The 13,215-nt window shown below is 44.4% G+C and overlaps 1 protein-coding gene across 1 annotated transcript; it reads right to left on the reverse strand.

The window, feature by feature from the left end:
• Positions 1-9,117: 9,117 nt before the first annotated feature.
• Positions 9,118-11,105, reverse strand: LOC100273383 (uncharacterized). The gene is made up of 2 exons (NM_001147820.2): positions 10,061-11,105; positions 9,118-9,880 (listed from the first exon to the last, which is right to left on the reverse strand). The coding sequence occupies exons 1-2, from the start codon at positions 10,964-10,966 to the stop codon at positions 9,239-9,241; spliced, it is 1,548 nt and encodes a 515-aa protein (NP_001141292.2). The 5' UTR covers positions 10,967-11,105; the 3' UTR covers positions 9,118-9,238.
• Positions 11,106-13,215: the final 2,110 nt, after the last annotated feature.

Raw genomic sequence — 13,215 nt, forward strand, 5'->3', positions numbered from 1 at the left:
CTTGTCTTTGCTTTAATGCGTGTTGTCGCTACATTGTGTACTTGTGTGTGTGTTCTTATTCCCTACCTTACTATGATTTTGTATTGTGATCATCTTAAGTAAGGTGTGAGAGACTCCAACTTATGGAGATTACTCACAAATGGGATTTCGAGATATAAGGAAGAGTCGTGGTACTCAAGTTTGATCTTTGGATCACTTGAGAGGGGTTAAGTGCAACCCTCGTCCATTGGGACACCACAACGTGGAGTAGGCAAGCATATTATGCTTGACTGAACCACGAGATAAAAAATGTCATGCCTCTTGTGCCATTTACATTATTGCAATTTTTTATCTCTTCTTAGTTCCATCTTCTCATTTGTGATATTGATCTAAGTATAAGTCATATCTTGATAGAGCAATCAGGTGAAAGGAACTTATCTCTCTTTCTCTACTTCCAATCTTGGTTTAATTTACTCTAACTCATATTATAGACCAAGTTTGTGATTTTAAGCGATATTTTTCAAGATCACCTATTCACCCCCTCCAGGTGCTCTTAGATTTCCAGTATTCTAGACGGTCCGGTACTATACATGGACTGTCCGGTCATGCCGGGCCTCGACTGCGAGCCTTGTGGTGGGCTCTGTATGACTCCAAACAGTCTGACGTAAGGTGTCAGATGGTCCAATGGAGGTTTGGATAGTCTGAGATCATGCACGGACTGTCCGACCGTGCTCAAAGTCGATCAACCGTATAGTGAAGATGACGACAATGGTTGCCCTAGATACGAGTTCATCGGCATACCATAATATGACTGGGATTGAGAAAACCCATTTGTTGCTGATGTGTTTGGCACAACTGTTTTGGTGCCCAATTCATGTGAAAAAATAGGCGTATGAGATTTTTCTAATGCCCGCGTCATTTCTCTATATCCCCGTCATACTTTTAATTCGATTATCAAAAGAATTTCTAATAGACTGAAGATCATCAAATGACGCGACATTACCTACGGTGGGGAGCTACAAAAGCAAGGATGACAGGGAATCGAAGTTTATATCCCTCTTCCAACCTTTTACTGGCGATCTATCATGAAGTGCGAGAGGTACCACTTCTCCATCAACTCACTCTTCTGAGCTTGTTGTCGCTGGAACTCCTCTTCCCACTTCTTCATTGTAACACCTAAAATCATGTTTTGGTAATTTAGAAAATTCTACAAAGAAAGGATTTGGATTAGAAGAGAAAACATGAGAACAAATAAGAGATATTTACACAAATAAAATTATTTTGTTATTCACTAAGATATTTAATATGGTATATTAGAAATGGTTTTCTTAAAATAATATTTTTGTGAATACAAATTTCTTATTAAAAACAACATTTGTTAATAGAAAGAAAATAATAAGATAATAAATAAATAAAACTAAAACTTTGCATTGGCATGCTGGAGATTTTGATTGTGCATTGAGTTTGAAATTGGAACTAGAACTCAAGTTTGAATTTGGGATTTGGGATTGAAATAGAATAGAAACTAGAAAATAAAATAAAATAAAAATAAAAGAAACCAAAACCGTGGGCCAATTTCTCCACGTTCCGGCCCACCCCCTTACCCTGTCGGCCCTACCTTCGCCTCTCCCGCCAGCCCCCGCTTCTCCCTCACCCGCTCATTGGCAGGGTGGACCCACGCGTCAGCCACATATCCCTCCCGCGCATGCCCTCCTATCTGCGGATGACATATGGGCCCTGGCGGTTGGCCTCACCCCTCCTGCATATGTGCGTGTGCCAGATCGCCGACTCGGGGGACCCCACCGGTAGGGACACACCCACACGCACTTGGTCACCAACTGATGGGGCCCAGTCGTCAGTTCCCTCTTCCCCATCTCGATCGCAAGCTCACAATAGAACACCGAATTTTCGTGCGACACCTGCGAGGTTCGTCGCAATCGAGCCATTCTCCCTTGGCTCGGACTTGGCCCCTTCCGATGTATAAAAGCCCGAGCCCGCGACCTCCTTCGACCATGGACTGAAAGCTCGAACCACCATCGTGCTGCAGAGATAGAGGGAAGTGAAGCCGCAGTAGTCGTTCCTTACATCCACCTCCGCTCGGAGTCCGTGGAGGGGTCAGGGAAGGCCGCCAGTGTGTGTGGATTGTGTTCGGGCAAGACCTTGGGCGCGGAAGCCATTAGTGTCCAGTGAATCGCTCACCCGAGATCCTAATCGCCACAGTCCGCCTCGTGCCGTGGCCTGCATCACCTACGCAACAGTTGATGGTAAGAAGCATTCCACCGGGTTCACTTTCGCCTTCGCTACGCGTAGCAAACAACCATGTTCGATTTGGTGCGCAGAGGCCTCAAATCGCCTGCGCTCCGGCGAGGCTCCGTCGTGCCTAGCGCGTGCCACCACGCCTAGCTGCCTGTGGGGGGATGACGTCAGAACCGTTGGATCCACACAGTCCACCACGATTAAATCAAAAGGCAACTCTTCGCGGCCTTAAACCATAGCCGTAGATCTGGGATCCTATGACCATGAGTGCGTATCATTTCAACCGAGGATCTGGGCACTTGGACCATGATCTGATGGCCGAAGATGTACCCTTGCGTGATCTAATCTGCACCACAAGATGTGGATCGGACGACCTAGATAATGAGATACCCCTTTGGTCGACACAATAACAAAAGAGCCCCTGTGTTTTTTATGACTCAACCCGCAGTCCATCAATGTGGGAAGAGTATTACGAATCAGTCTAGTTTCTTTCACTTAAGACCCTGTCTTTTCCAAGATTAATATCCGAAGTGCATATGGTCATCGGTTTTCAATAAAATAAATAAGAAAATGATTTTTGTGTGGAAATAAATATTGAATCTTAGAAAACTTATATTTTTTCGTTTTAACTCCGATTTGACCCGTTCGAATTGCGTTAAATTCGTAATAATATTACCTATACAGTAAAAAACTAATTTTTTATCATATCACATACTTTTATAATTAGGTATTTATTTATGTATAGTAGATTAATCTAACCAATCAATGTAATATGTTTATAATTATAATTTGAATAGAAGATGATCTCTAACTAAGGTATGACTTATATTAAAGCTAATATTTAATGTATATCTCACATGATTTATAAAACCAATGTAGGGCCTAGTATTAATTGTTTAATCACATAGACCTTCTAGAAACCGCATCTCTTCAACCGTAGCTCTGAATTTAGTGGTTCTCAAACCTACGATCTCGTAGCAACGCGTAGAATATTCATACGCAGTTTGTTCCTATGATTTGGTGTAATGTTAGTATATCCATTATTTTCTTGATTGTATGTATTGCTATGAGTAAAGGCGAGGTCACGAGAAATCCGAACACCAACTTGGTGAAGTACCTGGAATCTCAAGTTACAGGCAAGTTATGCCCTTGATCACTCTTCTTTACCTAATAATGTTCCTGTTAATCACTATGACTTGCTCAGGTTGATTTGATGGGACCTAATAGGTTTCCCTAGTTTTGTTTACCCCACACCTTGCAAACAAATAAACTATTGGGTAGACTCACTATTGCTCTACCTGGTTTTGGGACTAATGTTATATTGAATTATGATCATGTTCCATTAATATTGTTGGTTTAGTTATTGTTCATGATAATATTATTATGTTAGATGGAACATGGAGTGACCACCCAGGAAAACAGTGCTACCACAAGGGTGGAATGTGACGCCCTTGGCTGAATAATTAGGAAAGCTAGTGTGAGTTAATCCTTTCCCGAAAGGGGCAAGCAGGGTGGAGTGTAGGTGTGGGGAGGTCCTCGGGTCGGACTATTTTTTAGCTTTTCGGATGATGGATTTCTACATCGCCTTCGACCCGAAATCCATAGCGGGTTCTCTCTTCTAGTGGAACTTTGTAAAGGCCTCGCAGTGGATCCCTAGCAATTCACCTTGGAAGTGTCTAAGGGTCTAGCTAACTCTGGCTAAACGGGAAACACGTCTTGTGGGTAAAGATGTGCAACCTCTGCAGAGTGTTAAATTGGTATATCAGTCGTGCTCATGGTCATGAGCGGCTCAAACTCTCACATGATTAACTTATGGAATTAAACTTAATCTATCATTTGCATTGCATTGTGAGATTTATTATTAATTGTGATCTCTTATTTAATTGGGTTGGTATCTAATTACACTTAGTAATTGCTAATAAAATATTGACCAACTTTAAAAGCAATGCTCATCTTTAACCATCTTCTTTGGTAAACCTTACACTTCACATGAGCCCCCACCATAATTGAGCTCATGCAAATTACTCCCCACAACTTGTTGAGCGATGAACGTATGTGAGGAGGATCATTGTCTTCTTATGATGTAATTATTTAGCTATCTTATACAGAACTCCTACTATATAATAAAGATCGATGTGACATTCGTTTCTATACCATGAGTCGTCATATGTGTGAGACTTAATCCTAACACACATTCGAGACGCGTCCGGGTTTGCCCTTAAATCCAGGTGTGACATTCATGTAGTATTCTAATTCCTCACGCTCAGCGGCCAATAAATTAGTTAGCCTTGTGTCGCTGTCTATAGAAACGTCATTGAGATTTTTAGAATCGGCCATGGAATCCGATTATTGTAGATCTGCAACCTTCTTCTCCAGCGGACTCGTCAAAAAGTGTGTTGGTGTCAATTTGTCATCAAACATGTATCGCCTAGCAGTGCCCTCTGTGGTGGCGTAGACAATCAACGGCTATGGGCCGAATGGTCCGCGACCTTGCTGCAGGAGCGACTCCTTCCCTATGTCGCTCCAGACGATCCGAGCTCTAGGGCAGACAACCTGCAATGGTGCTGGGTCGTCTTCTTCTTCGCAGGAACCTAGATCTCACCCCTAAGAGAGAGATCCTTGCGTGCTCCTAGTCGATAGGCCACCGGGGCATCCCCAAACGGCATAAAGTCGCCTAGTGATTAAGAAAGCCGTTCGGGGAAGAGTATCTTGAATGAAGTAGATCTTGCCCCCGAGAGGGGTAAGATCCTAGGGTCGTCTTGGGGTCAGCATGCCACCCAAGACAGATCTAGACGACGTAGAGTCGAATACGGGTGAAGGTGGATATGCAGAAAGCTATAACTAGAACCACACTACATCTACTCCTAGGACATGAATGATAAAGAAAGTAAAAAGATTGGTTCGATTGGAATGTGTTTGGGGGTTCTCAATCGGCCATACCTCTTTATATTTATAGGGGAGGAGGTCTACACATGTTCCTAGGCGATATCCAATAGATCCCCATACATAGGTTAGGATAACCACACATGGGATAAGTACTTTCGCCCGTGCTTATTTGGTCGCAAGGTCACGGATCGTCCGGGCTATAGGGCAGGACCGTTCGGCCGTGCTCAAGTGCCAAATATGGTGTTCAACAAGAACTAAACATGAAAAGGAGAGAGAGGAGAGACAATATCTAATCATCTTAAGCAACCTCATTTGAGGAAATAGAGACAAAAACCTAGCTACTCTTCTCTCTAACTCATGGTGAAACCCTAGATCTAAAATGTTGCTAAAATTGAGGAAGAATGAACAAAAATTAGCAAGAGAAACATAAAATCTAACTTTCTAGTAGCTAATAAAAAATCTTAATTACCAAACCTATCTTCCTCTCTCTCCATACAAACACATGCACCATTCATTGAACAACTAAATATATCATGGATAAACTGATTTGAGAACAAAACGTGGAAAGGAAAAGAGGAGAGACAAAATCTAACCATCTTAAGCAACCTCATTTGAGGAAATAGAGAAAAAAACCTAGCTATACTCTTCTCTCACACACATGGTGAACCCTAGATCCAAGATGTGGCTAAAATTGAGCAAGAATGAACAAAAATTGGCAAGAAAAACATAAACCATCCTTTCTTAGCAGCCTTCTTCCAAAAATAAAGATCAAAATCTACCCTTGTATTTTGTGAAATCTGGACCTCTAAAATTGCCTTCAATGGAAGGTGACTGTGAGAAACAGTACTGGTCCGAGAGGAAAATGGGGGTTTTATACAACAAAGGTCACAGACGGTTGGAGTAAGCAACTGCTAGTGCAAACCATCAATTTTCAATGACGGATTTCTTAACATTAGCGTCAATTTATTTCTAATGACGGTTGTTGTAATGGAACCGCTAGTGAAAATGAGATTATCACCGGTGGTTCCCTTACATCAACCGCCGATGGAAATGGATGGTTTTCCCTAGTAGTTTCAGTTTATTAGTCGATAGGCCACCGGGGCATCCCCAAACGGCATAAAGTCGCCTAGTGATTAAGAAAGCCGTTCGGGGAAGAGTATCTTGAATGAAGTAGATCTTGCCCCCGAGAGGGGTAAGATCCTAGGGTCGTCTTGGGGTCAGCATGCCACCCAAGACAGATCTAGACGACGTAGAGTCGAATACGGGTGAAGGTGGATATGCAGAAAGCTATAACTAGAACCACACTACATCTACTCCTAGGACATGAATGATAAAGAAAGTAAAAAGATTGGTTCGATTGGAATGTGTTTGGGGGTTCTCAATCGGCCATACCTCTTTATATTTATAGGGGAGGAGGTCTACACATGTTCCTAGGCGATATCCAATAGATCCCCATACATAGGTTAGGATAACCACACATGGGATAAGTACTTTCGCCCGTGCTTATTTGGTCGCAAGGTCACGGATCGTCCGGGCTATAGGGCAGGACCGTTCGGCCGTGCTCAAGTGCCAAATATGGTGTTCAACAAGAACTAAACATGAAAAGGAGAGAGAGGAGAGACAATATCTAATCATCTTAAGCAACCTCATTTGAGGAAATAGAGACAAAAACCTAGCTACTCTTCTCTCTAACTCATGGTGAAACCCTAGATCTAAAATGTTGCTAAAATTGAGGAAGAATGAACAAAAATTAGCAAGAGAAACATAAAATCTAACTTTCTAGTAGCTAATAAAAAATCTTAATTACCAAACCTATCTTCCTCTCTCTCCATACAAACACATGCACCATTCATTGAACAACTAAATATATCATGGATAAACTGATTTGAGAACAAAACGTGGAAAGGAAAAGAGGAGAGACAAAATCTAACCATCTTAAGCAACCTCATTTGAGGAAATAGAGAAAAAAACCTAGCTATACTCTTCTCTCACACACATGGTGAACCCTAGATCCAAGATGTGGCTAAAATTGAGCAAGAATGAACAAAAATTGGCAAGAAAAACATAAACCATCCTTTCTTAGCAGCCTTCTTCCAAAAATAAAGATCAAAATCTACCCTTGTATTTTGTGAAATCTGGACCTCTAAAATTGCCTTCAATGGAAGGTGACTGCGAGAAACAGTACTGGTCCGAGAGGAAAATGGGGGTTTTATACAACAAAGGTCACAGACGGTTGGAGTAAGCAACTGCTAGTGCAAACCATCAATTTTCAATGACGGATTTCTTAACATTAGCGTCAATTTATTTCTAATGACGGTTGTTGTAATGGAACCGCTAGTGAAAATGAGATTATCACCGGTGGTTCCCTTACATCAACCGCCGATGGAAATGGATGGTTTTCCCTAGTAGTTTCAGTTTATTAGTCGATAGGCCACCGGGGCATCCCCAAACGGCATAAAGTCGCCTAGTGATTAAGAAAGCCGTTCGGGGAAGAGTATCTTGAATGAAGTAGATCTTGCCCCCGAGAGGGGTAAGATCCTAGGGTCGTCTTGGGGTCAGCATGCCACCCAAGACAGATCTAGACGACGTAGAGTCGAATACGGGTGAAGGTGGATATGCAGAAAGCTATAACTAGAACCACACTACATCTACTCCTAGGACATGAATGATAAAGAAAGTAAAAAGATTGGTTCGATTGGAATGTGTTTGGGGGTTCTCAATCGGCCATACCTCTTTATATTTATAGGGGAGGAGGTCTACACATGTTCCTAGGCGATATCCAATAGATCCCCATACATAGGTTAGGATAACCACACATGGGATAAGTACTTTCGCCCGTGCTTATTTGGTCGCAAGGTCACGGATCGTCCGGGCTATAGGGCAGGACCGTTCGGCCGTGCTCAAGTGCCAAATATGGTGTTCAACAAGAACTAAACATGAAAAGGAGAGAGAGGAGAGACAATATCTAATCATCTTAAGCAACCTCATTTGAGGAAATAGAGACAAAAACCTAGCTACTCTTCTCTCTAACTCATGGTGAAACCCTAGATCTAAAATGTTGCTAAAATTGAGGAAGAATGAACAAAAATTAGCAAGAGAAACATAAAATCTAACTTTCTAGTAGCTAATAAAAAATCTTAATTACCAAACCTATCTTCCTCTCTCTCCATACAAACACATGCACCATTCATTGAACAACTAAATATATCATGGATAAACTGATTTGAGAACAAAACGTGGAAAGGAAAAGAGGAGAGACAAAATCTAACCATCTTAAGCAACCTCATTTGAGGAAATAGAGAAAAAAACCTAGCTATACTCTTCTCTCACACACATGGTGAACCCTAGATCCAAGATGTGGCTAAAATTGAGCAAGAATGAACAAAAATTGGCAAGAAAAACATAAACCATCCTTTCTTAGCAGCCTTCTTCCAAAAATAAAGATCAAAATCTACCCTTGTATTTTGTGAAATCTGGACCTCTAAAATTGCCTTCAATGGAAGGTGACTGCGAGAAACAGTACTGGTCCGAGAGGAAAATGGGGGTTTTATACAACAAAGGTCACAGACGGTTGGAGTAAGCAACCGCTAGTGCAAACCATCAATTTTCAATGACGGATTTCTTAACATTAGCGTCAATTTATTTCTAATGACGGTTGTTGTAATGGAACCGCTAGTGAAAATGAGATTATCACCGGTGGTTCCCTTACATCAACCGCCGATGGAAATGGATGGTTTTCCCTAGTAGTTTCAGTTTATTATCACTGGCACGCTATACCGAATCAGTTATAAAAAGTAGATTCCACCAAAGGCTTAGAGCTATTTTTATACTGGTGCTTGACACTATAGGCTATGATACCAAGCTTAAAATTTTAAAACGGTTATAGTTTGGTAAAGAAAATAAGAAACGGTAGTTTTGTTATGCGATTTCAACGGCGATTTTTTTCTGGAAAAAGAATAAAATACAAAAAAAAATCGGACGCTTACACACGCCACTGACGAAGCAATACATGATACACATTGTGAGTTTGTGACACTGATACCCACGTACAACGCTTATTTATTTGACCATGCATCCATGCATACGGACGGCATGGATGGCCGGCGAGCATCGATTTCTACTCTGCGTAAGCAGACGGCAGCAGTCTGGGTGCTGGGCGGACCATTAACGGCACGGCGCGCTGCAGGGTGAGCCCGTAGGCCTCCTCCATGTCCAGCTTGTCCGCGGTCATGCCGTCGGCGAGGTCCCAGTCCAGGGCGTGCACCAGCGTGGCCGTCATGAGCGTGACCATCCGCAGACCCCAGCTGAGGCCCGCGCAGATTCTCCGGCCGGCGCCGAACGGGATGAGCTCGAAGTCGCTCCCTTTGACATCGACTCCCGCGTGCGAGCCGCCCGGGAGGAAGCGGGCGGGCCGGAACTCGAGAGGCTCGGGCCACGCCTCCGGGTCTCGGGCGATCGCCCACACGTTCACCAGCAGCGTGGTGCCGGCGGGGATGCGGAACCCGTCCACCTCGCACTCCTCGGCGGCGACGCGGGGCAGCGACAGCGGCGTGGACGGGTGCAGACGGAACGTCTCCTTGATCACCGCCGTGAGGTACGTGAGGCGCGGGAGGTCCGACTCGGAGACGAGGCGGTCGCGGCCGACGACGGCGTCGAGCTCCTGCTGGGCCTTCCTGAGCACGTCCGGATGCCGGATCAGCTCGGCCAGCGCCCACTCCACCGTGCTGGATGTCGTGTCCGTCCCAGCCGTGAAGAGGTTCTGTTGTCACGATATGGCCACAGAAAGTATTTCCGTCCATGTGAGAAAACAAGACCCAAAACTCCAACTCCCCAGCACGACGGGACGGGGTCAATTGCAATTTGCAATAAAGGTACAGTACAAAGCATGTCCCCGTCACTGCCGGCAGTCGTTGCGCTCGTACGGGAAAGGTAAGCTTACCAGGAGAAGTGCCTTGATGTCAGTCTCGTTGAACCTAGTGTCGTCGCCCTCCGCTAGCGGCTGCTGCTCCCGCATCCTGGCCAGCAGCACGCTGAGCAGGTCCTTGCCTTCCTCGGCGGCCTTCCTCTCCCTGATGATCCCGTTCATCATGTCGTCGTACCTGCGGTGCAGCCGCTTCATCCTGCCGACCACGCCCTGCGGGTCGAGCCACGCGAGCGCCGGCACGAAGTCCCCGACGTTGAAGACCCCGGCGAGCTGCATCAGCTCCACCACCATCTCCTTGAACTCCCTGGCGCCCTCCCCTCCGTCGACGGCGAACACGCGCCGGCCCACGGTCGCCCGGGCCAGCGTGTTGGTCGCGCAGACGTTGGCCACCTGGCCCAGCGCCACGGCGGCCCGTCCTCGCTCTCCCTGCCGGGCGAGCTCCCTCACCATGAGCGCTACCTCGCCCTCTCTGACGCCGCGCAGGTCGTCCAGGGCCTTGGCGGAGAAGAGGTGGAGCGCGCACAGCTTCCGTAGCGCGCGCCACCGGGAGCCGTACGGGGCGAACACCAGGTCCTGGTAGTTGTACGCCACGTGCTCGGCCCCGGAGTTGGGCGGGCGGTTGCTGAAGTTGGCGTCGTGGGCGCGCAGGAACTGGGCCGCCACCCGCGCCGACGCGGCCACCACCACCTCGGCGCTGCCGAACCGGAGCCGGAACAGCGGGCCGTACTCCCGCGCCATAGCACACATGGTGTGGTGCGGCTTGGCGCCGACCTGCGGCAGGTTGCCCAGCACCGGCCAGCCCCGGGGACCGGGCGGCAGCGGCCGCTTCCCCTTCCCGGCCCCGCCGCGGCGGAGCAGAAGGCACCACACGACGAGGGAAACGGCCACGGAGCCGAGCAGCAGCGGGAGCGGCACGTCCATGCTTTGACTTGACGGGCCGCTGGGTTCACGGGAGGCGCGCTTGGCGTTGTTTGACTGGTGGCGAGGGTGTAGTGGTTCATCAATATATACAGCTGCCACTTGCGTGCTTCATCTAACAATCTAGCTGCTCCTCCTACCTACCCGCGATCTGGAATTTCGTACCTATTTATATTTTTCTTCGCGGGCTTTGGTTTCACAAAACCTGCTGCAGAAGTAGCCATTTTTAGTTTTTGCTACAGTTGTTTGCAGCCGCTCGTCCCAGCTACCACCTTGCCGATCTCACTCTCTCTGGACTATCTCCAACCATTCATTACCTCCACATTTCTTCCTCTATTTATACTTTCTATTATATTTTACTACATCATTTTAAAATATACTCCTTCATATCTAGAACATCTCCAACCATTTATCATATTCAGACCCCCTATATTCTATAACTAAAGTTATTTAACATTTTTTCATCAGTTTTGAAGTTAAAAACATAGACTATTTATATTGTCATAATACACATTGTTATCAAGACACCATACTTAAAAAGGATCAATATAAAAAGATAAGGTAATTAAAGTGTGTGAGAAGATTAGAGGCCCTTCATATATGGGGAGCACAATCTCTCTCCCCATATGGAGTGGGTTGTGGGATTGTTGGAGAGAGTTTTTACTCCAAACCACACCTTACATGGGGTAGGGGAGTGGGGGGCATTGTTGGAGTTGGCCTTACGGTGCGAACGCCTACAAAGTACAAACTATTGTACACTTATACATGCACCCACTCACTCCACTAAGGCGAGTTTCAACGTCTATATTTATAACTAGCCATACCAAATTACCTATCGATCTTACTATCAACTTTCGTTAGCTTTTATTAACCTAAGGATTTTAGTGCACAACCTTTAGGGCTTGTTTGGATGCATAGAGATTGAAGAGGATTGGAGGATATATAATCTCTTGGTATTCATACTATATGTTGCTCAATCCACTTTATTTCCATGCATCTAATTCCACGCATCCAAACAAAGCTTAGCCTCAATCTAGAGTCACCTCATATTAACTTTTTATTTATAGACTTCTAGTTGACATTAAACATGTTGTTTTTTGAACTAAAAATATACCTGATTACATAATTAATCAAATACAATCACATAAATCATAAAACAATTAAAAGATATACACTTAAATATAAAATTAAAATGACATAATTCATATATATATATATATATATATATATATATATATATATATATATATATATATATATATATATATATATATATATATATATATATATAATATCCCTCTATAGCTCGGCTCCTTCCTCTAATATACGTTGTTTTGTCAACTTTTTTAAGACCAATTTATAAGCCTTTTTGTGTCTTTGTCTATGTCGGTGGTGAAACGATACAATAGTTGAGTTGACCATTTGTAATTTTCCAGCTTGTGACAGAAACAAGGAGGTGCAAGTCAACCTTTTTCTATCCTATTGACCATTGGTAGAAAATCTTGGATTCTTGGTTTAGCATTTCCAAGAGGAAGCCCAAGGTAAGTGAATGGGAAAGATCCTATCTGGCAGTTAAAAGTCTTAGATAGAAGGTCCATTTTTTCTACAGAGACATTTATGGGATAAATATTTGATTTTACATATTTCACTTTCAAACTAGTTGACTCTCCAAACGACTGTAGCAAGGCTTTAAGCACAAACAATTGTCTTTGGCATGCCTCCATTATTAACATAGTGCCATCTGCATATTGGATGATGGAGTAGTCCTCATCCCTTTGATCTTGTAGAGGAAACTGAGAGCACCTAGAGGGGGGTGAATAGGTGATCCTGTTAAAACAAACACTAATAGCCACAAAAACTTAGTTTAAAATGTTAATACGACTAAGTAGCTTTGAAGCGAGTCCTTGTGAACACAATCAATCACAGAGAAAGCAACACAAGAGACACGCGATTTTTATCCCGTGGTTCGGCCAAGTAACACTTGCCTACTTCCACGTTGTGGCGTTCCAATGAACGAGGGTTGCACTCAACCCCTTTCAAGTGATCTGATGATCAACTTGAATACCACAACTTGGAGTCTGTCGCCCTTACAAATGAAATCACAAAGAAGGCACAGAGTAAGGTTGGGAAGAGCAACACACACAAGACTCAAATCTGCAGCACAACCACGCACACAAGTCACAACTTGAGCTCGAAACACAACACACGGAGTTCGCAAGTCAAATGGAGCTCAAATTGCTAACATTGAGAAT

This window comes from Zea mays, chromosome 5 (assembly GCF_902167145.1).
Source record: "Zea mays cultivar B73 chromosome 5, Zm-B73-REFERENCE-NAM-5.0, whole genome shotgun sequence".
Lineage (NCBI taxonomy): Eukaryota > Viridiplantae > Streptophyta > Magnoliopsida > Poales > Poaceae > Zea > Zea mays.